Source organism: Battus philenor, unplaced genomic scaffold (genome assembly GCF_028537555.1).
Source record: "Battus philenor isolate CCGP_79_NKW_IND1 unplaced genomic scaffold, ilBatPhil1.0.hap1 SCAF_17, whole genome shotgun sequence".
NCBI classification, from domain to species: Eukaryota; Metazoa; Arthropoda; class Insecta; order Lepidoptera; family Papilionidae; genus Battus; species Battus philenor.
This window is the reverse complement of record NW_027181679.1, coordinates 6,678,620-6,703,551: the sequence shown is the minus strand read 5'-3', so window position 1 is coordinate 6,703,551 and position 24,932 is coordinate 6,678,620. Positions and strand designations below refer to the sequence as shown.

The 24,932-nt window shown below is 31.0% G+C and overlaps 3 protein-coding genes across 4 annotated transcripts in view; 1 reads left to right on the top strand and 2 right to left on the bottom strand.

Moving 5' to 3' along the window:
- LOC137919675 (RNA helicase aquarius) overlaps positions 1 to 24,932 on the top strand; it is a 65,538-nt gene that overhangs the window by 1,950 nt on the left and 38,656 nt on the right. For both annotated transcript variants that reach the window (XM_068762816.1, XM_068762814.1), the window contains 3 exons: positions 295 to 505; positions 874 to 1,066; positions 1,573 to 1,726. In XM_068762816.1, coding sequence (XP_068618917.1) covers positions 295 to 505; positions 874 to 1,066; positions 1,573 to 1,726 — 558 coding nt within the window. The remainder of the gene's footprint in view (positions 1 to 294; positions 506 to 873; positions 1,067 to 1,572; positions 1,727 to 24,932) is intronic.
- Positions 2,915 to 7,768, bottom strand: mthl5 (G-protein coupled receptor Mth-like 5). The gene is made up of 8 exons (XM_068762899.1): positions 7,368 to 7,768; positions 6,562 to 6,697; positions 6,060 to 6,237; positions 4,908 to 5,205; positions 4,683 to 4,761; positions 4,406 to 4,608; positions 3,983 to 4,118; positions 2,915 to 3,899 (listed from the first exon to the last, which is right to left on the bottom strand). Exons 1-8 carry the CDS (start codon positions 7,558 to 7,560, stop codon positions 3,641 to 3,643), a joined length of 1,482 nt encoding a protein of 493 aa, XP_068619000.1. The 5' UTR covers positions 7,561 to 7,768; the 3' UTR covers positions 2,915 to 3,640.
- LOC137919790 (probable G-protein coupled receptor Mth-like 2) lies at positions 9,038 to 23,618 on the bottom strand. Its single transcript, XM_068762984.1, has 9 exons — positions 23,516 to 23,618; positions 13,863 to 14,083; positions 12,945 to 13,130; positions 12,396 to 12,511; positions 12,243 to 12,321; positions 11,654 to 11,817; positions 10,825 to 10,972; positions 10,323 to 10,415; positions 9,038 to 10,244 (listed from the first exon to the last, which is right to left on the bottom strand). Exons 1-9 carry the CDS (start codon positions 23,519 to 23,521, stop codon positions 10,037 to 10,039), a joined length of 1,221 nt encoding a protein of 406 aa, XP_068619085.1. The 5' UTR covers positions 23,522 to 23,618; the 3' UTR covers positions 9,038 to 10,036.

The following is a 24,932-nucleotide window of genomic DNA, read 5'->3' as shown; positions in this document are numbered from 1 at the left end:
AATATTGATTAAAATCTTTTATGCATTTACACTTTTTACCATATTTATTAATTTTTTTATAATTAATAGTGCATATAGCACTAGAAATTTTAGATTTATCAAGATTATGATTAGATAGGATATACCAAGGTATATAACCTATTAGTTCTAGGTATCTCTTCTTTTCTTTAAGTTTGCAATAATAAATAAATATTAAATTTAGGTATATGTTAATGCTAAAATACAACTAACAAGTGATGTTATTTTATTGGTGCATAAATTTTAAGCTTACAAAACAAAACTTCTTAATTTCAGGCATTTTTGAAAAAGCCAGAACATTTTCCAGCATTTTTTGAGCAAGTTCTTCGCTCCAGCATAGCAGACAACCAAACAAGTCGCAACATGCGCGAACAGACTGCACTACTTCTTTTCCTCAATCACTGCTTCGGGAGTATGGAAGTGCAGCTTTGCAGAGATCAGGTCAAACGGCTAGTGTCACTTAGCATGTGGATCAGTTTACAGGAAGGTAAACATTGGAATTTTTAAGTGAAAAGCATATATGTTTTTTAACAAAAACAAATTAATTATGTCCCGGAATAAATTTCATTAAGAAGTTTTCTCACTCATACTAAACAATTGTAAAAGAAAAATCAAACATCTTTCAACAATTGTTTATTAGAAAATCAATTATTTTTTTTTATAAGCAGTAAATGATAGAATAACAGAATATAGGGGACTGACGGTATATATGCAATTTGTTTACCATGAACATCATGTAATTTTGTTAATAATAGCAACTGCTTCTGTATGTGTTACAATGCCTTTGATAAAACATGTTTAACAGTTTGTTTTCAATACAGATTTTGTCATGGTTTAATTGAAATGATTTTGTAGGGAGAAGGAATCAAGAATTCAAACTTGTACCAAAATGGAAAAAATACTGGAGGGCGATACAAAAGAAAGATAAGCCAGAGATGTTAGAAAAATTAAATTGGGAACGGCATTACCTACAGCGCTTGATGATTAAATTCATGCAGATATTGGAGACTATACCAGAGACTGCCGAAGTGGATGCCAATGTGCTGCGGTAAGATCTCAGCAAATGCTTTTTTAATTGAAGTGTTTATATCAAAAATCTGAAAAAATGTTTTTTGGCTATTTTGGGTGGTAATTAATTTTTTCTTACTTCATTGACATTATCCGATTCAATATCCAATTAGAGACTTTATTAAACTTTATACCATTTTTACAATAAATAATTTTAAATAGTCTAATCATTTTTGAAAAGATCATCGAAATGGCTTCTATTCGGATTGAGAAATAAGGAATTACTACACATATTATAGAGAATTAAATGTATTAATATTTACATTCATCTATTAATCATAATACTGAAGTAGTTCATAGATGGCAGTTAATTTTTCTTATATACACGATTAAGACATTTCGTTCGCATTATTAAGTTAGTAAACATATAAAAGATGGCGCTATTTACTGATTATAACGGTGATTTCTGAAACATACCACCTCTTAACTTTATTTACCCATTTCTCTGAATAGATTAAAAAGTAGTTTTTCCTTTGCCTACTTTAGATACTGCGAGCGATTCTTGGAGCTGATGATAGATCTTGAGGCGCTGTTGCCGACACGTCGCTTCTTCAATACGGTGATGGACGACTGTCACCTTGTTGTTCGTTGTCAGTTATCACCTCTCACTAGAAGGCCAGAAGGGCAGCTTTTTACACAGGTAAGTAAATAAGCATTTCTTTATTAATGTAGTGGAAATATTGCTTCTGATTCTAGGAAATCTAGGACTAAATTAAGTTTTCGTGAAATAAATAAAGTGCTGTTTGGACATCGCTTCAAAAATTATTTACTTTTAAAAATTAAGTGAATGTGTTTTAGTGAGATCTAGTTATCTTCACTAATATGATTTAATTAAATTAATTTTGTAACAAAAACATGTAGGACTAATTTAGATAAAAATTGTCGAGATGTAATAGGACTCGTAAATACCAAAAATAGCATAACATAAAAAAATGTTACAGTGGTTCTCCATTAGATACCAAAAGTATTAATTTTATCTGTGGGTGGAAAATTTAAAACTTTCTCAATATTTTACCTTAAACTCTTTTGTCTGGATAATTTCTTCTTCAAAAAATAAAAATCACAAAAATCATACATTTTTATCACATTAGTTAACAGTTATTTTTTTTACTTTCTTAAGACACATTTTAATAGTTGTAAGATTAATCATTACTCACTTTTTATCCTAACACTAAAAAGTACTTCTTACTAACTTAATCTGACATGGTTAATTAAACAATATTATGTTGGTATGTTTTACAGAGGGGAATTCTAAATCTCTTCCTCTGAAACAGTAATGGTATAAGCAATAAATTCAAACTTGAAATATTTTTAGAATATGAGTTTCAACCATAATTATCTGACTATAAAGAAGTATTTCTTAATTAGCTTTTAATATTACATATTATATTTAGCTCACTAGTCACTATCAGCAACAAATACTATTTTAAATAAATGAATACCTGATTAATCACATATTTATTTCATCACTAAAAGTAATAAAAAAATTTGCTTTTTTACTATCACGATTTTTAGGGAGAATTAAACAAGATATAAGTATATCTAAGCTTAAAAATAAACAGTTCACATTTATCATCCTTGAATATTAACATGTTGAAGACCTTGTGAAAAATTGTGTAGTTCCATATAGCCCACGCAGTTCACTAAAGAGCAATCTCTCATAGAACTATAATATTTAAGCAACGGGAGTCACCCATGAACCGAGTATAAATTTCATCAGAAATGTTGTTGTACCAAAAATGCAATAATGAAACATATAGAATAATTTAACGGCAGGGTAAAGTTTAATAGATAGACAATAAAAACAAAACAAATTTACTACTATTGAATATATTTCAGTATATTTCATAAAGTTTCACTAGATTCTATTCACTTAGAAAACTACAATGCAAAAAAAAAAATACTTTTTATAGCTATGCTTGTATAATCATTATATAATTAAAAAAGTAAAAATGTAAAAGTCATAAAAATTGAATATTAGTGCCAGAGTAATTGCAATATAATTTAACAGTTTAATATACTATAGTTATTAGCTGCCTTTCATAAATGTCATAGGACGGAAAAATGGGAAAAATTCTAAATTTAATGAATGAAGAAACAGTCTTTTCAATGTAATACTGTAGACATTAGTAAAGTGACAAAAATGTTACAGTGAGTATTTGCTACATTAACATGTTAATTTGGTCCATATTAAATTTATTAAACTCTTAATTACAAATTAAGTATCTTTTGTGAGCAAATATAAAAAAATATCACAAAATTTACAAATAATGATGGAAAATTCAGTTTCAGATCTATCTTTTCAACTTTTATAATTATACATATTCTTTAAGAAACTTTTGAATGAAGACAATTATTGGAATAATGAAGAATTGAGTTCTCTATATTAATACCTAAGTCACTTTGTAAGGCACATAAATATATGGTGCTTTGATACATTAAATTTTTAAGCCTTGTAATCACAGTAAACTATCTTATAGATGCCTATTATTGCTATGTGCCTGAAAACTTTTTCTTCAGTATTATTGGAATTAAAAATTAGATACTACACATTTTAATAGTTACCACCATTCATATGTGTCATTTCGTCTCCCCACTCTCCAGTTGGTACTGGTTCTGAATAAAAACAGCTTTTCCGTAACAGAAATGTCACGTGCGACTGTCGTATAACACATACATAGAATACTAAAAAGGCTTGCAACAAATTCACAACAATGTGTGCGTATATCAATCCGTCAAAGTTTAGCCAAGACAAAAGTAAAAAAAGCCATGATGTGGTCATTATTAAAAATAGTTGTACAAATAAGTTGAAGCTGAAACAAAAACCATAATTAAAATATTTTACTGCAGATTTATTATGTATTTGATTAATTTATTAGGAATATAGACAACTCACCAGCCTTTAAGTTTGTAGTGAATTCTTCCATAAATATTTATTCTCTTTATTACTTTAAGTGTTGTTATATAAAAGAATATATTGAAAAGAATTGTAAAAGCCACTGGTGTAAAAAATATTGCTATACCCAACCATCCTGAAAAAATAAAGTGTTATTGTTAAGTATTTAAGCAATCTCTACATAATTTTGTTCATTCACAATATGAAATGGTAATTTTTTTTGTGTAAACTTGCTTAAACAATTTAATTTAGCAACATGTTTTTGTTAAATTATTTTATGTTAAACAAAGATTTCGGAAACCAAAAATTTAACATGCCTAAATAAATTTAAACCCTTAACTAAATAGAAATACATTAATAAGGTTAAACACATTTTTTCCATATTAACTTATTTGCATGAAACAAAAAATATTATTGTCATACCAATAGTTTCTTGTTCTATATCATCTACCAAAATGGAAGAAGAGAACTGAGTTCGCATCTTCCGGTAGGGACTGGTTCCAGTATCCAGTAGAAAATGTGCACTAATTGCCATCGCAGCCATTATTATGACACTCGACCACACAACACTCGAATAGTAGCAGTATTTGCGAACATCAGTTACTCTGAGAAAAACATTCCGTGATCTGTGAAAAGACAACCAAAATTATCAGAAATATTATAAAAAAAAGTTTTCTGAGTTATTTTATGTTGTACCCACTTGAATGTCTTCCAGATATAAAAACCAAAGCTGTTCAACCAAAAGAAGGCACCCAATAAGCTTATGTATAAAACTATATCTGAAAAAAAAAAAAAAACATATTTTGTTTATGTATATAAAGAGCATTTTTTGCTTATATCATTGATACATAGTATTTATTCTCTATTTTAAAAATAATGATTATTATCAAAAAAAATGTTTAATTATCAAAAATTTACAACTTACCAGTAATCATAAAACTGATGTGGTTGCTATATTCAGTGAATATTCTTACTAAGTCAGCCGCCTGACTGACAATTAAGCACACATTAATACTTGTTATAATATTTCCAGCAAGATCGCGTAATGTTGGCAACACAAAATAAATAATTGCAGTCAATAAAAAAAATACCATTGCAATGGCATGAAACAGTGGATTTAAAATCTTTTGCATTAGAAAACTGGTGTCCTTCCAATTAATCTTTACTTCGGGCACACATACTAGTGCATATTCACCTGTTAGATTTGTGCTTGTCATAAATATCTGAAAATATTATGTTAAAAATAGTTAATAATAATAACAATCCGGGAACTAAAGTAACAATCTGAAAAAATTTATAAAATGTCTCTAATCTCAGTGCCTTTTGGCATAGGCCTCTAGCAATTTCCACCATAGCCTGTCCTTTACTACTGCGTTCCATATATTGATATCTATTAGTTAAACATGTGTCTATCTCCTCTGCTGTTTACCTCAACTTCCAGTCTTTTGGGTACCATTTAGTCACTAACCTGAATAAAATCATATGATTTCCCTAGTGATATGCTACAAATTATGTGGCTTGACCACATTATTTCAAATAGTTATAGTCAAACAATATATTGCACAGACACATATCAGGCCTAAATGTTCATGGGGCATGGAGGATTCTCAGAGTACCTATAAAGGTTTAAGCTCAAAGTGAGTCCCTGGTGCATCTGTGACTCTGAGGTGAACCAGACCATGGTGCAGGCAATTACTTGCTGACCAGTATATGGAGGGCTTAGAGTGGCTTGTGAGGTGGAAATTGGGAGGAGCATTGCTTGCGGCAGCATTTCATCCCTTTTAGAGAAGCAGGAGAGCCGCCACACTTTCTTGTGATTTTGTTGGGTGGTGAGTAATGTAAAGGATGGGAGGTGATGCATGAAAGTATTGTGGTTGAATGTTATGTTCTGTTGTGAGAACTATAGAAAATATGAAGGATGAAAGAGGGAAGAAAGATTGAAATTGTGAAGGATGAGAAAGAGTGAGAGGGTGAAAATAGGAAGGTTTATATCCCTGTCCCAAAAACAAGATGGGGGAAAGAGTATTTTAAGAAAAAAACATTGTGCATTATCCATGCAATAGTAATGAAAACTTACTTTATCCATACAATATTTCTTTTGTTCATGAATGTATGATGATGGTTCTTTAATCTCTGGTATGATGATAGGACCATGTAGAGTATATGTGTTGGTAGAAGGGTCATCTTTAATGCTGTCTGTACTATGTTCATGATGGATAATGTGTCTAAGGCGACCATCTACCAATAGATTCAACCTGGAAATAGTTAAAAATATAGATTACTAAAAAATTTGAACATTATAAAATTATCTATGTTAAAGGTTTAAACTTTATTTTTCTAAAGTTATTTAAACCAAAATTTGGACCAATAAATGTTATGTTAAAAACTATTGTCAATGATACATATTATTGATTAATGTGAACAGAAAAATCATTAGATATTTATGAATATTTTCATTTTCACATACCACTAATAATTACTTGTTCTACAAGAAATATGTTAAAAAATCAAATGGACAATATAATTTAATATAAAAAAGAAAATCATTATGGTGATTCACAAGCAATGTATTTACTTACTCATCTTCCGACTTTCCAAAATAAAATATGGGTCTTTGTTGTGTTGTAGCACAGTCAGGTACACCATTTACAAATTTGTAGTATTTTACCATCTTATCTTTACCATCTTCAGTTTTAAACTGAGGTATCCATTCACCTAGCACAATTTAAACAAAATATTTAAGCAGTATCTAAGAACATTAAACATACAACACTCTTTTGTACATCTGGCCAAGTTTATTTGCAATATATGCACCAGTTTCACCAGGTTTGTGATGGTGAGGAACTGAACATGTTTAGCCTTAAACTCTTTGCAATACCAAAGCTTGAAAGCTTATTCTAAGGGATCCCTGGTTATGGTTGTTATAATATTTATTCTATTACATTTGATCATTCTATTACATTTACATTTAACAGGGGCACAAGAGCTTCCAAAAAGGTACTTTGGCATTTTTTGTCATAGGGACACCTTTGTAATTGCAATAAAAGTGTGTTCAAAATGTACCACAACTTTGATAGAAATAACAAAAAAAATCTACAAGTAACAACAAATACAACATACAACTAATTAATGTTGGGAAAAGTAGTAAAAAAGAAACATTGGTAAGATAAGAGTGCAATAAGCGTGAAAGTTTATGAGATACTTGATATATATTGTAAACATTGTGTGTAAAAGTAAAATATGAAAATTAGATAAAATTGATGCAATATCAAGTGGAACAAAACAAAAAATGCTACTTATAACCTATTTTATTTGCGTAAAAATAAATTTATTTGAAATTATGTTCATCAAATATGTAATATAGTTAAGTTTATAACATACTTACTTTGATTATACTTATCGATTAAGCGGCACACAGAATCGACCATAATTTCATTAGATTCGCAGCATTTATTGATAACAACAGAATTCTGTTGCTCCGACAACTCGTTGAGATCTGTTTCGCCAACAGATGCAATTACGAACATAGGAACGTGAATAAGACATACTATTGTTAAAAACACAAGTTCGGTGTACATTATATCAAAAACACGTCGATCGCATTACAGATTATTGAAGTTATTACGTCAAACAATTTTGCCTTTTCATCTAATACATATTCATGTATGATTTTTTTCTTATGTAGCACCTCCAACAAAAGTTTTGCTTATATTATAAATAAAAATAAATATTTATGATTTGCGCGATTTGAGTTTACTCTCGTTGCTATTTGACAGTTAAGTTGAATCATAGGTTCTTTTTAAATTCAATGACAGGCAAATGTCATGTGTTGCGGAGCCTTCTTTTTATTTACAAGGAACGTCATTACTATTGAATATTGATAGAGATGAATTTTTTGTTTGTTTGACGTTACAAATATAACAAAAAATGTCTTTTAATCATTTAAAATACTATTAATATAAATTTAAATAAAACATTTTTCTTACACTTCAAACACTATTGGACTAAAACTCGGGGATGAAACGATTCTACCGATGTATCGATGTTTTAGACGATATTGTAAAGGTTGTAAAGTAAATTTATGCGTATCGATAGTTCATCTTTGTAAAATTTAGGAGTGACGAGATATTTTTTTTAATTAATATTGTAATTCTATATGGAAATGAAAGTAAAAAATTTATGTGAATTTATGAAAAAAGTACGCTTCCCAAAAATAATAATTTTTGTATTGATTTGACTGTGAGACTATTTATAGATGCGTTTTTATTCGCAAGGTACAATGGTAAGATTTATTCGTATTTATTGATATAATGCCGGAAAATAGGTTTTAAATTTTCCGATTCTTCTAATGGTATGCTATTAAAGCGCAGACTGATTCACCAAATTAATTGAAAATATCGGCTTTTGAGTCGGCTCGTCGCCGCTTTGGTTAAACAGCAAGTCGTTTGTCGAAGGCGGTTTCTTCTTCAATCTTAATTTTTTTATCACCTTTAAAGTTAACAATATGTATATGCTTCCAACTATATTAAATTAGGACTAAGGCGCATTCAAAAATACGTTATAATCCGATAGGTATTGATACTGTGACCGATTCCTACTCTATATTTAGTTTCAAAGTATCGATACAAATAAATCCTTTTAATCTTGTATCGTTTTATCACTAACCAAAACACTGACAACAACGAATAGTTCGCTACACTTGTAATTGGATTGCACATTACATTAACAATTATAAATTCTTTACTTGGCGAATTCGATAGTACAGCCTTGTTATAAATTGTTTTAGCATCGACAAAAATTTTAGAAAGACACATGTAATTGTAAGTAGTTCGTATTTAAAAATCGAAAGTAATTTGTGTTAGTTAATTAAATTAGCGTACATTTTTTTCCTCTTGATTGATGATGACTATCCTTTAGAACACCTTGAAGCTATTTTCAACACTTTAAAAAGAGTTTCATAAGTCCTGTTAAAAAAGGAATGGCACAGATATTGGATATGAATGCATACATAAGGGATGGAACACTTACATGACATTTAAAATAAACCGTAGTTATAAGTAATATCTTTTATTCTTATTTAAATATCATGCTTTACATATTATAATAAAATAGGAACAAATAATTGGGCAGTGCTTTTCTCCCACGGTGTTTACCAAAGTAAATTCTGGAGATTATTTGACTTTTTCCCCAATTTGGAAATATTCATCATAAAAAAATAAGTTCTTTTGTATGGCACAATATTCATTTAACTTTATAGTTTATTAATTATGTAAATATTATCTATATATCCGAATATTAAATCTACATTTATATATTTATTTTTGGCTTAAAGAACTTCGATTGACATGAGAACTAATCAGCTACATTAGAATCGAGTTATGATTATTAACATAGATAACTTTATTAGAACATTCGCTGAGATTCTTCTGGTCATGAAATTCGAGTATTAACATTAAAACTTATACATACAAACTTTTTTGAGTCTTACTATGCAAAACAAATTCTTCATGGATCTGTGTGTAAGAATATATAATAAACTTCAAAAGATATCTGAAACCTTCTTTTCATTGTTTTAAATCTAAAGTTATAAGTATTAAATAAATCTTATTACAGTGTTCAAAACTTTTTAGTTGATCGAAATGTGTGGAACTTGGTTTGTTGGCTCTTTTACACGGTACAACCATGTAAAGGTGTCATGTATTACAATGTACATTTGACTTATACATTATAATGTACATCTAAAAATTTGTTATATTTCGTTTAAAAAGAGTGATTGTTGAGTTCCTGGGCGGAACAGATTAGAATTCCGAATCATTAAATAATTGACGATCGATATTGCATGTAAATACCTATTTGAATAAAGATATTTTGAATTGAATTATTATTATCTCTTCTATTCCACAATATTTTGATCAGAGAATAAAATATTAAAATATGTACCAACAAACACTGGCAGAGTGATTTAATAAAAACCCATGCATAAACCTATTAAACTTAAAAAAGATAAAATGACTCAATAAAATAAAACCCATTCGATATCGATTTTGGCCAACGTTAGTTTAGTCTAACTTCTACTGTGTCATCGGCTAATATACGTTGATCATCGTCGTCGTCGTGGGGGCTTAGCTTTTCAGCTAATGGACGTGTTACTATCAGACAGAAGTTCTCACTGGCAAGACCCTGCATCGCACGCCTCCTTAGAACCACCAATATAAGGAATATAACAATTCCTTGGAGGCAGTTAAAAATGTCCATAATTTTCCTGAAATTGTTACATTTTTAGATAAAGAACGAATACGTAAGTTGTATGTATAAATCTAAAATAGCAGTGAAAATTTACCAAATGATATGTGCCTGCCCATGCGCAAAACTAGCGATTTCGAAGATCCACGAAATGCCCATTACTAGAAATAGTTTCAGGGAAACTAGGAATCTGTAAATAAAATAAAAATTTAAAATTTCAAAGAACTGTTACCATAATCAAACTATATTTTCATAAGTACTTTCAACTAGAATACTGATTCATCACGATATCTCCGGTAATAAAGGGCTTATCGACTTGAAAGAAATTGGTAGGAACGTTCTTTTTTTTGCTGAGCTAAGGTCACCTCAGAATGGTTTTTACTAAATTCCACATGCAAGAGAGTTGAAGAGGCGTTCATAAAAAAGGACCTGATCAAAATATTTACTCTGGCATTTTAAAAACTTCCAAGGATGGATTTTAAGAAATAACTTCCACAAAAGGCAGTGCGGGGACGTTATAAGAACGAAATGTTGACCTTTTAAACAAGGCAAAGCGGGCTGGAGTTAGCTTACGGAACTAAACGTTTAAGAGAACTTACTTATGCTTTAAGTTATTCAGCTTGCCAACTTCATATTTTCTTGTGTGTTGCATCCACAAGTTGTATGACGATATGACAAAGAGGAGAACGTTAGCCGCAATGAGCACCGCGATTGGCCCGTAAAAGAAAATCCACGTTTCTGTGCGTCCTGTAATAAATAAATTATTGTTATGGTCGAATATTATTTCTTTATTAACCGGGAAAGGTTTATAGACGTACTGTATACAGTAATGATAAAATTATTATAAATAGAAAATGCCTTTATTGCATTTTGATTTCCATTACATTGTTATATTGTCGTCAAGTTGTTGTCGACTTTTTTCATGACAGAAAGTATTTCTACGGATTGAAGGTTATAGCTGCTGCGTTGCTTGGCGTCGACTTACACGGGTGGACGCGGCGTTGTTACCAGTAAACCTCGCGTGGTCAACTAATGAACCTCAGGGTATCAGCTAGTTCACCACGGGTAAATGAGTTGGGTGCCTGGTGGTTCTAATGAGTTATGACTACTATTAAGGTGGTAAAGTGCCGAGTGCATTTGACATAAAGCTCTTTTTGATAATTAAGCTGGTAGGCTTTCTTTGGGCCCTATGGCTTGGCCTCCTAATTTTTAGGTTGCTTGGATGAAAGAATAAACATGGCCATTTGGCCATTGTGCCTGTTTACTCTAGTGAACACCGAACCTAGTTTTGATTGGTTGCTGTTGTAGGGCTAATGTTGTGGATTCGTAGTAATTTTTTTTAATCTATTCATACATTAGAATAGTCAGTGAGATTTTACTTATGTATGTTTTGTGTCAGTGTAGTAATATGGAAGTTGTTACATTTACCTTGAAACCAACAGTTGGTTTCACCAATACCAGGCTTCCAATGCTCGCCCTCCGCGAAATTAGTTATTAGTGAGACTACAAGGAACAGAAGTGTACAGCCCCAAGCGTAACAGCTGTACCAGAAATATTGTTTTCTTTCCGTCTTTTTCAAGTAGGCCGCATCTCTGTGAATATATATAATTATATATCTTCTTTTAACGGGTGATATAATAATATGTATATGATATAATAAACAGAAAAATCCAATTTGATGGAAATTAAAATCAATATATAGTTCTCATATAGAAGGATTCTGTGCCAAAATATGAGTTGTTACAAGGATTCTAAAAGTGTTTGGTCGAAGGAGAGTCCGTAATCATTCAGTAGGATTATTTTTAGGACGTCCTTAATATGCAATTAATTCCCAAGCTGTGACATTAATTCTGTACTTCGCATTTTTTTTATTTATATTTAAATCATCTTACTTCTTGAAAATATAATTGGACAAGATATAAGATGTGGGGTGACACGAAAACATATTTTTCACGCACATAATTATTCAAGTAATAACGTATATTTATGTTGATAAATAATTTGTAAATGAACTTACTGAACACTGCGATACATGTTAATGCTAATGACATTCATCCAAAAGAAGGTGGCCATCATCCAAAAATACACCAGGAAACCTTAAAAACGAGGTCGCATATTAACGCCATTGTACATAAAGTGTATGTAAAATTTTCCTGTAGTAAACAATTACCCGTGACAGTGCATATCTCGCCTGTGAAATGTGGACTCAGCTGGAGCACTCCCAACGAGAGGAATCCCAGTGCCATACTGATGCACATACACATGTAGCACAGGCCTTGTAGGTCTCTGGAACATTGTTTACAAAATACATCAATAAATAAAACATAAGCATTTAAATGTAGCCCAAACTAGGTGATTTTAATTGTGATCAACTACAACACTTCTCATTATCATAAAATTAGCGCGCGTTAAAGATTATAAGACTTTTATGTCAACCAGTTAATTATTAAAAATTTTAAAAAATGTGGATTGAAAAAAAGTTGAAATTTGTAGAAAAAAAATGGGTCAATGAAACAAAGAGGAGTTTATAGATTTCATATTAAAATAAATTACTTGAGCACCTTATAAAAAAGTAGCCACATGTAAAAGCATGTTAAGCTGTCAATTTATCCTTTTAACTTGCATACATCAATGTTTGATATAGCGCTATATTATCTTTTTAAAAAAAGTTTTATTATATTAGTATTATATATGAGAGTATGGAAATTTATTCAGTTACCTCATTTGTGGTAGGTACATGTATACAGCGAAGGTGGCCACCAGGAAAAAAACAGAAATAAGCGTGAGAATTCCACCAGTTTCAATCCCGCTCGACCGCCCCATGTCTTCAAAGCAAACAATCGCGACAGACACCTTATCCGAGCTCGGGTCACTCGTATTGACATTCATTACACCAGTGCAGTATCTGGAATGTTAGGAACAATCTGTTGTAAAAGAGTTTACGTGGATGTTTATTGGATATATTTATTTTATGTTCAGTTCTAAAGTAGTGTAATTTATATATTACGAAGTAGTTAAACAATTTTAAGTAATATTGTCTACGTGTGACTGATTTTTAAGTAACAAAAATTACGAATAGGCGTAAATGGTTTGATAATCTTGTAGAGTAGTATTTATTATGAGAGCCCTCGAAATTGTACTTCACCGCTGTCGCCGATAACTATCAAGCGATAAATATATTTAACATTCATTATTAAATCATGATTCACATTTCTTTTTGCTAAACTATTGCTAATGACGTTTTATGCGTGAATAACGTTTAATGCGTGATATTTTTAGTTTGAAATTATTGACTAATTCGAGTAGTTTTGGTAGCCCCAAATCATGTGATATAGACAATAGGGAATCCACTTAAGTTGTGGGTAACTACAAGAATTGATTAAAGAAAGGTGCGTCACCTATTTTTAAACATTATGCATTCTATGACATTTTTTTTATAACTATAAATACAGTTTTTACTTTTTTTTACATTTAAGTGTTGCATTATGACTTTTTATCTGACAGAAGGGTTGAATGTTCTGAAGTCAACCATTACCTGCCCTATCAGATTTCCGCTTGAAGTTGGCTTATGGTGCTACCTGTATTTCCCTATATAAAAAATCGATGATACATAAAGAACAAAATATTATCAATTTACTGGTTGGGATCTTCAACAAAGATGAATCCGGGAGAATCCTGAGTTGAGATTTTGTCCCCCATTAGTATGATGTCTTTTAGGATCATCCGTCCGTTGGAACAGTTCAAGTTGATCATCTCGGTGCCGCAGTAACCTCGCGGACGAATAGTTTCATTGTTCAGGCAGCATGGCCGAGCTGAAAGCACGGTGCCTATGCATAGCAGCACTATCAATATTGATTCCTGGAACAGATGGAAAGCGTAAATATGATTCGACAAAGACATCATCGTTTAAATTTTAGTACGGCGACTAAAATGGTACATAGACCTCCTTCATAGATTTCCAATAGGACCCAGCGTCCTCCGATAACCTTAGCAAGGTGGAAATTTTGTTTCGTATATATTAGTTAGTAACCTTTTAACCGTGAACCGATTCACAAACAAATAGATTACGAATTAATTGCTATGTAAATGTTTTTATTTCATTGATTAATTATTAACCTTGAGCTTCATTTTATGTACAAGGTTTAGGTTATTGACCTGAGTATTTAGTATTAATAAAACGTTTCAACTTATTTATGACACTTTAAACACATTTTATAACAATTTTGGTTAAGGAAGTAAGCGAGCCGAAGAAATTAATTTAGCCTATACAGCCTTCATGAAAATGCATCCTTAATGTCTCTAAATAGTTTGAAAAGATAAAGTTATTTGCCGATTTAATTTTGCATTAATCAAGCTAAACGAATGATCGTGATTTTGTGACCGTGACCTTAGCCATAACTGGTGTGAAACTAAATTATCCTCCTTACATATCATTAGACTGTTGATTGTTCGATGACCCATTTCCAGGCTTTGCTAATGTGACCTGCGTGATCCGCGACGTATGAATGACTCTATTAAGGTCTTCGCATATTGATACCTTAATACTTGTTTCAGTTATTGTTTATATCAGAGATTTCCACCTATGTGGCTATTGACTATGGACTCAGCACGATATCTCTGGAACTGTACGACTTAGATAATTTAAATTAAGTAGGAATATTCCTTTCGATAGGAAGAGATCGAAAGCAAAATGTTAAAGATATATGGTAAGGATCACCGCGTTGCTGAACTGTTCTTCCCAAGAAGAGAAATTAAACTCCTTATTTTATTGAATACCTTCCGATACACACAACAAATGTTAATGAAAAGGAGTCAATACCTAAGTAAGAAAGGGACTAATATATAACTACTTCCGCTATGCAGCAGTAGTCGTGCAATGAAGTCGCCTGCCCGCTGATAAAAAGGAGTAAATACACTAAAGTGACCCTTACGTGATATTCTAAAGTGGTAGATTAAGGTAGTATTTTTTTGCACCAATGTTGGGAGGATGTATAATGTTTTTTTTTTTAAAAAGCATAACCTTTTGGCCCGGAAGCGAAAAGGTATACTATATAAGATTTCTCCAAGATGAAAAAAATGTGCCATTTGATATAGTGGTATCGAAACTATATTGTGTCTTAGGAAAACGTGGCGAGGTGGGGGCCAAGGAGCAAAGAGCGTACGGGCCGTCGTCGCGAGGGTTGATGGTGAACGTACCGGCCGTTACCCCTCGTCTCGCTGCGCTTACCTTAAGTGCGGAACAGCGGTTTCGGTTACACGATTATACAAAGTCTTATCGGTAATAAACTTATGTTCCAAATAGACCCACAATTAATGCCTCATTGTTTCAAGACAGCCCAGTTTAATTAGAAATTGTGACGTGTTTATCTTTTAAAATTGCGATCTGTATGGCATGGCGTCTGGTTTTTCTGATGTTTATGAACGAGTAATGCAGTATCTAATGTGATTGTTTGACATTCTGAAATGGATTTGCGTACACCGGGTTATATTTAATACATGTACGCGTTTTCATCTAGCCTCGGTGTAATGCTTTTCACTTAAAAAAAATTATACGGAAGTTTATGATTAATCGTATGACTAATTTGAATTATGTGTATTGTTATTTTCAGAGATATAAAATATTAACAACAATCACAATAAGTTGTGATAATGTCGATAAAAATCTATCTAATATCGATATAAACTCATTTTTTTTACTAATGATACATTATTTTAAAGGGACAGTTAATCTTAAATTTGGCTAATACTGTTGCTATTATTAAAAACTGCGAATACCTTTCTTGATACATATCTTTAGTATAACAGCTGTTCCGGTAGACTTTGTATAGTTACTAGCATGTAGCATTTCAATAGAAAAAATAAATTAAAGTAACACATTTCAAAGTGATCTCTTTATTTATATTTTTAATTATTATAAATGTGAAATATGTAAATTAATTCCGAGATCGATAAATACTGACCGATGTCGTTGTTTAACGACAATGAAAATTTGCAACTGTAAAACGCGTAGTTTCAATAATAACTAAATGTTCTGAAATTTTAAAAATTTCTGCACATTTTTCTAACTTTAATAATGAGAACATATTAGGAAAGTGATAGTTTTTTTTTAATGAAATCAAAATTTTTATATGTATGTTATTATAATTGTTTTATGTGTAGATATAATATAGCGATCCAATACCATGTCTCATACGATAACATTACTAGAAATTTAGATTTGATAAGATTTCTACTAGTCAATATGATCGGAACTCATATCTTAAAAGTGAAATAGTATCACCAAACTTGCATTAATAGCAAAAAAATCAACAGATTTATACAGATATCTTTTAAATTTAAGAATTCGAATTGTCGGGAGATACCTTGTTCCACAATGTTGTCGATTCGAGTTACAAAGAATAATGCACTGATTTTTACATTCGCGACACTACAAAATTTAAACAATTTATTATAAATAAGCAACATCTCGCGGTATAAGGCATTTGAACATATTTGTGAGGCGCATATTCTTGTACCGTGTGTGCTAACTACAAGATTACTTTAAGTACTTATTGTTGGCTTATTAATCAAATGTTTTGGAGATTTATTTTGCTGTAAGTCTTCCATATCTCAAGGAAATAATAAAATAAATATGTAATTTAGTTGTAGTTTGAACATTTTCGTTGATAAAAATATTCCTCTTTGACAAAAAGCAGCGCCGGGAACATTAGAATTAAGAACTAGATATTACATATTACATTTATTTTATTTGAATCTGATATAATATATATAAAACAATTAAATAATTTTTAATCTCAAAAGAGCCGCGCGGCCAAAACAGATTAGAGGGTAGATAATAAAAAGGACGTTCTTTGAGAGCCGTCGCGAACGATCTACCGACCTCTTATCAGCTCAGCACACATGTTGCCCGCATTACAAAACTTATCAACTAGACTGCGTAGTATGTAGCTATTTTTACTTGTTAGTATTGGACGGCTGTGATGTTACGACTGCATCTTGCGTCAAATTATTTATATTTGAACAGCCAAATCGTTTTAATAATGCATTATTTATTTTAAGATTTTGTTTAGACAGACGCTGTCAGGCTAATTAAAAAAAATGTAAGTTTTCACCTATTATATAAGGTGTTAAGTTGTAGGTGTAAAATCTGATTGGTCGTTGGTAAAAAGTTTTATAGCTTTTACACCTATTTACAAATCACCATACATAAAACAAACACTGTGAAATATGTTACATTAATATATATTTTTAATGCATCAGGCCAATAACTTCTGATAGTGCAAAGTGCAGGGAGAGATAGTAAGCAATAATTGATTTTAACACGTAGTGAACCGAATTTAGAAATCATTTTTTCTTACTGCATCATCATTACGTCATTTATTTCGGAAACCATTGATTTTTGGTTATGGTGTACCATGCATTGAGAGCAAATAATCTATACATTCGCTCATTTCAAGCTTTTACATCAAAACCAAACAGAAACGTTCTCTACTATTTTTATTTTTATATACATTAATTAACATAGTTCTGTTATTTTATGAAAATTTGATTAGTAAGCATCATGTAATATATGACATTTCCAAAGCGCACATAGCAAATGTTCATTTATCACAAATGCAAAACCTGAATAGACTCAAAAAAAGTACTACGTTTTGTTTATTAGAACTGGTTAATTTTCTCATTTCAAGGTCACATAATTTTAAAGAATAGGTTATAATTTTGCTTTGTCTTGTAAAATTTTTTAGCACTTTTCACCATTAAAACATTTACAAGTTCAGACGTGTTTTGCTAATAACGTAAAATAATGAAACGAAGAGCTTAAGCTTCATTGTTATCATCTTAACCCTAGCCGCTTTCTTCAAGGCTTAGGCCTCCAGGTCACGCGCTGGCAAAACACCTTGAGTATGTCGTCCGTCCAAAGTCCTAGTGGGAAGCATATCCATGCCGCGTCTACCCTTTATTTAAGTTACTACAAAATATCCTCATCGCTTGTTCACTTCGAACCCGTCCAAACTGTAAATGCCAACCGGCTAACAGTGTTTCGTTATAGTCTGACCGGAATATAGTATCATTGCAGGAAATGTTCCAATGATTTCACATTTGAAACATTGAAATACCTGGCCGTGTTGCAAATGTTAACATGTTGCAATTGAAGCCGTATTCCATGTTCAGTTTAAAATAACTCGTACTGTTTCATACACATACTTTTATGCATAGTAAAGAGACTGTACTTAAACAAAAACTGTTTGCTGAGCACGCAATAAAGTAAACTGAGCTATGTACTCAGATGCTGGTTATCCTATTACAGCGGTGTTTGTACCTGTTGTCTAATAGTCGTTTGAATTCCCGCGTCGCTTTGTGCGACATCAGTATGATTGGGTGACAATAAGCTTTATTGCCGGGCTAATGTGTTTTGTTTTATCGAAATATAAGCTTAGACCTTACACGTAGACTGATTCAAAATGGTGAATAATAGCCTTCAAGTGAATCACCTGTCCGTCTCTTAAAACAATCATGGTGGATGCGCGTTTTGTTGACAAAGATATGTGTAATAATTCATTAGTCATTTTATCGTCACGCCATTTTTAACAAAAAATCACGTTACGAGCCGAGCGTTTGGTTGATTTTAATTGGCATATAAAATGTTGGCTATACAGGTACGGTAATAAAGGGACGGAAAAAATAAATGATTCCAATTTGGTACCACGGGTTATTAGTATAGTATTTAATCATTTTATTCATGTAATTATCTACTTTGTATCATAAGAAGGCTGCCATTTTAATAGTAATTGGTATCATATACCGCTATCCTATCTTCTAACTGAAAAGTTCAAGGATGACTTTGACAATAGTAAGCACAGAGTAAATTTAAACACTCGCTATTAAACATTTGCCGTCAATCAAAGCCAAAAAAACACGTGTTAGGATGTAATCAAATAGAAAATATTGTAAACCATACCTCATTACAATGCTAACTTACTTTACAAAATTGTTATTATATATTATTAAGCCATTAAATTAATAAATAAAGTTATATACATAATACGATAAATAAAATCGTTTTATTTTTCTATTGGACTGCGATGAGCTAAAAACTTTAGGCAATATCATTTCATTAAAGTTAAAGTAAATCGTTATGACGGAAAACTATAATACATATTTGCTAAAACGAGAGCCTTTAGCTTATTTATATTATCATCATCCACGAACGTCAACGTCCAGTGCTGGTCAAGGGCCTCCGGCATAGTTTTGCAGTAGAACTGGTTGAATGCAGCCAGCCAACAGTGTTTTCCAACGACCTTAACAAGGTCGTACCACCTATACGTTATTTTCAATATTTACTTTAATGACACAAAAATTCTACAAATTTACCACTAAGTTATTGAATTAGTAATAATATTTAATCTTAAATATTTTTCCATTTGTGATAATGTTTACATTCAATAAATATGTTAAATAGACTTATCGTAAACTGTGTAGTATGCGCAAACTGTTACTAAGCTATGGTAGACGTGGTTATGCAGCATGTACTCATCATTTACATTAATGGTGTAATAGTCCGCCGCTTTTATATTACTGGTTTGTAAACCGGTAGGGCAGAAATATAGCCAAGAAGGGAACGTGTCGTGAAATTACTTTTAAGTGGAACGCTTCGTTAAAATTAACTTTTATGACAAGTTTATGGAATTACAAATATTCTTATTATCATACAGGGTAGTTGGCTACAGATTAAATAGAGTATATATATTGAACATTTTTCGGCAAAGAGCTTTAAAGCTCTCAATTCTGTCATTTGCCGGTCATCGAATGTAGTGAAATTGTTAGATATTTATATATTGTCAATTAAGACATGGTACATACGATCAACTTAACATTTTGTATAACTATTTTGAAATATTTTTGTAGAAAGCACGACAAACAGCACAGTGTAGTAATAAAAATTTCTCCGTAAGGTCGTTACAGTCGATGACCTGATTGGTTTGGCCGCCAAATTTCTAGGTCGGTTAGGTGGATGCTCTACTATATTTGGGGTGGAAGGACCTCTGAGAAAGGACACGATAAGCCTTTAGCTTTTCGATACAAAGGTGCTCGATAGGGCAAAACTACAGTTCACTCGACATGACTTATTAGTTTAAATCTGGCGGATTTATTTTAAAATTAGGTTTTGTGAACAAAAAGAGGTTAAAAAGAAAACTTCCTTTCACTACACGTGGTGATAAATAAGTTAAACTAAAGTCAAGGTTTTCAGTACATCGACGTAGGACGAATGATTCAAAACAACTTTTTGTTTATACGGTGACGTATAGTGACACGGAATAACCATAATACTCGGTTGTATACGCTCAAATAAAATCGTTAAGCTTTGTTTACTCCGCAAAACAGATGTTTTTATGATCCTTGATAATAAGGTACTGCAAAAACTTGTACTCATGCCACACACAGAATCATGTTTAATTGTTTATAGGTAAAATTAAGCATAAAATCACAAAAGCTAGTATCACTAACACACTTTACATACGTCTCTTTTTAACACAGGGTGATTTGGAATAGGTGTTTGTGAGGAAAAAGCTTTGAAGCTTTTACACCCAATTCTAATCACCATGTATAAATTAATCACTCTGAAATATGTCACATTAATTTATTTTTTCTATTGGAACTCGACATGCCAATATTATAACAGAAAGACAAATCGTAAACAATAATTAAATTTAACATGTAACAATCCGAAGTTTGATAACGCTTTTTCTTACTTACGTTATTTATTATTTCAGAAACTATTGATTCTTGAACCGGGTGTTCTAACAATTATTTGAAATCGAATGAGCTATACATTTACCCCTTTCAAGTTTTTATGCCTAGAACCAATCACCGTGTAAATTTGGTTTGCACTAGCACTTCCATGCGAATATCTTATTTTATTTGTAATGCAACTTTCGGTGATAAACACACCAACTTTATAATGGTGTAGTCAGCATTCTTCAAGAAATCGTTTTAACCATACCTAATTAATTCAATTCTTATTATTAATGTTACATAATATAGTTAGTAAATTCAAATGCTATCAAAACACAATCATTACTGATGAACGAACATTACACATTACTAACTTGAATGAACAACATATTTTTTATCACAAATATGCGAGCTTATAATGATATAATAAACATGTATTATAGTTTGTGTGTTTGGTCTCTTTTTAAATAACAGCAACGAAGCAAAAAAAAATAGAATACAGCAGATACCTGCGGTTATATATGTTAAATAAATTTGTATAACCAATCTTTCTGTTTTAGACTCAATAGTAAATTAACATATAATTGTTCGAAATATTTTCTTTTGTTTTGATTTCAAATTGTACCCACGGCGAAGTGACCCGAGAGATTGTTGAACTGATGAAGTATTTTGTGATGTTTCGTGTCGCTCATTGATCCAAATTTAGCAAACATTCAGCGGAGTGCAGTGCTTCTTTTTGCGGGGTAGTCGAGTGTTGGTTAAAATTAGAGCTATACGTGGCATCGGTTTCTGTCCGGTCGCCGCACCAGTACAGACAAACAATCAAGAAATCTACATATGTTTTAAAGTGCAATTAAATATACGAATGCTTATTCTACTGAATCTGTAGTTTCTTTGTGTTGTCTTACGGAATCTGAATGTCAGCATATTTGCTATCTATTATACATATGTAGCCTTCAAGCCTGTACGGGTTCTAATGAGATAGATTAAATGCAAAACTTAGGAACAGCTTGATATATTCGGATGAATTACTTTACAGGTTTTTGTTAATGCCCGAGGATTTTTTTTATAAGTTCCATAGATATAAATATAATAAATAATAATATATAAATAAAACACCCTGTACCAGAAAGCATTAAAATGAGAATAAAACCATATCACTAGATTATTCCAGTGTTAAAATATTATTTTGTAAAACTTTCCCTAAGTATTCAAATTAAATTAATCAAACAGTAATCGTTGTTTATTTATAAAACATTATTATTTATTATTTTATAATTTTCGGGTAGTTTTAATCGCATTTTATTGAAATAAGTCCTTTAGTTTATCCATTATCCAGTGAAACGCAAACAGTTTTATATTAATGCTCGTTCATTATTTAGCGAATAAAATAAACAACGTGATTGTCCATATTTGCTTTATTTATAAATTAAATAAAGATTCTTGAAAAATAAAATAAGTTATACTGTAAAGTATCATTCTACCTTCGAATTGTTGAATTAGAGAAGCAATAACGTACTGGGCCATGTGGTAATTCCTCTGGTTACATTAAAATGTGGCACGAGATAAGTTGTAATGTTATTGTCATATAATCAATAGTGCAATGAACATTTATCGTACTTACGAATCGAGAGTAATCTTTGACTTTTGTAACGGCCACTAAATTCATTGCGTATCATTTCCATAAAATATAACATTATAAATACAAAATTATGGACGGTATTTTTAATATATATTAATTTAAAAGTTCAGCGTATGTGGTACTATTTGTACCGATAACATGCATCAGTAATGTAAAAAAGAATTTGTCGCCGGTGAACCCTTAATCAGACGGGTGAAACAAACTAACTTACAATAAATTTATCACGAGAGAAGCAAATGAGACAAACATCACGTTTTGGTTCATTCACACGAGAGGCTATCTATGACGGCCATGATGTTAATTTATAATCGGAATATTATTAATTGTGAACCATAAAATCAACTTATCTAAACTTATTCGATAGACAATCAAAACACTTGTTGCTACATAAACGCTTGTTTATGAATATTTACCAATGACCAGTTGCAAAGGTTGCTAGTCATTGTTTGCACTTAATATATTTTAGAAACAAGTAATTCGTGTTAAAGTTAAATTAAACTTTGATTTAGACGTCTATAATTAAGAAAATAATTTTTATAATTGTTAAATGCATGTAGCATTCTTTTATTACTGTGTTTTAAAGCTTTTAGTAATAAATTTTTGCAATTTCTTACATTAAAATACATGATTTTGACGACCCTTTAGTTTTTGTTACCAAATCGGGTAGATATTTTTAATTGGGATAACTCGTGTTAATGATATTAGTGACGTTTTTTTGCTACATTATTATAAATTATCTACTTAATTTGAATATTAAACGAATTACTTTAATGGGAATAAATATAAAATATTAATAATATTTTTAATGTCATTTTTCAAAAAAAATATTGTAAATTGAATATAGTCGAATATAGCAATAATATTAATTTAATTATAAAATAGAAGCAATAATTATTTTTAACGAAATCACTTACCTTCATATTGTAATAAATTATTTCTACACTAAGTGCACACAACGGGACGCTTCGGGTCACATCAACGAACTGCACTGTACTCCGCTAAGAATCGAATAATTATCAACGTGTTTTATATAATTATTTCGATTCTTGATTGTCATTGCTCGTGAAATCGATATGAACGATTTCAAAGGACGCGTGCGGTGCCGATACAGTCCGAAGTTAAATTAACATCGATTTATTTTTTCATTTTTGTTAATTTTTTTAAAGCTGCATATTTAAGACCGCTACGTTGTTTATTTTTATTAGAGTAGCGAATAGTAAATTTATTTTTAGTCCGAAACGTGGGCAATAAAATAAACTATTGATTATTTTTTTTAGAATAACGAGTTTTTCTACTGTGTTGGTGGTAAAAGAAGTAAATACAAACGATAGATGGAATCGATCGGGAAATTATAACAGAACATCGGTATGAAGTAGCCTATGAATGTATACGACTATACAAGTAGTGAATTTTTATCAATTGGAAAATTATTAGTTAAGATCTTTTTTTTTTTGAAAAACTACTACTTCGAACAACGTTATTCTTTTATAATATTTATATAATAATTATTTATCTGTTAGTTATAATATTTAACTAAAAAAACTTACCTTTAAGTGAAATATGTAATTAATATTTTTTTTTAACAATATGTCGTAAACGGTTCTTAGAATAGCGTGTACGCCGTTGTTTCTTTTGAGACAAATTTCCTTAAATTTACAAAATCAAAATTTGTTTTTTCATTCTTTATAGCGTGTAATGTAGTTAAATCTTTAACAGAGCTTAATTATTTATTGTCAAGCATTTTTCGTATTATTGAAGTGTGCGACCAAATTTTAATGTTATAAATATCTGAAATGACAACTTAAATACCATGTATTAAGATGACTTTATTTTTATTTTTCTATTATTAATTTGTCGTTAAATTGCTCTTTAGCTACTCTAAACCACTAAAACGCCGGGACATTCAAAATTTTGTGACAGATGGTGAAGAATGAGGTATCTCCTGCTAAGGAGCGCTTTAAAAGATACTAATGAAAAGGAGCAAATCTGCTTATGGTCTGAGACTGATTGCAGATAAACAAAAAATATATTATTTTCCGTCTCACCTAAAAGGTTTTTTGATATATAAAAACTAATTTAGTAAATTTGATTTTTATCTAATTTTAGGCAGTCGTGTAACAAATATTTTTTAAATCCGTATAACCATCATTATTTCAGTCCCAGGGAATCGACAGCTTGACATAGGCCTTCTCTATAGACTTCCAATACCACCGGTTGAAAGTGGGCTGCATCCAGCATCTTTTGACAATCTAAACAAACTTGTCTGTCCGCTTTGTTGGTAGAAATCTACCCATCCAAATCCGAAGATTATTAGAGAATTGCGCCATCTAG

What these genes read in the sequence shown, in the direction of transcription:
- LOC137919790 (XM_068762984.1), bottom strand. An exon ending in ATGTACCTACCACAAATGAG is followed by an intron (nt 12,512 to 12,944) that starts GTAACTGAATAA and finishes ACAATGTTCCAG; the next exon opens with AGACCTACAAGGCCTGTGCT. An exon ending in AACCAACTGTTGGTTTCAAG is followed by an intron (nt 10,973 to 11,653) that starts GTAAATGTAACA and finishes TATTTATTACAG; the next exon opens with GACGCACAGAAACGTGGATT.
- mthl5 (XM_068762899.1), bottom strand. Translation starts at nt 7,560, where the DNA reads ATGTACACCGAACTTGTGTTTTTAACAATAGTATGTCTTATTCACGTT. An exon ending in TATATCTGGAAGACATTCAA is followed by an intron (nt 4,609 to 4,682) that starts GTGGGTACAACA and finishes GTCTTTTCACAG; the next exon opens with ATCACGGAATGTTTTTCTCA. An exon ending in TATAGAACAAGAAACTATTG is followed by an intron (nt 4,119 to 4,405) that starts GTATGACAATAA and finishes TTATTTTTTCAG; the next exon opens with GATGGTTGGGTATAGCAATA.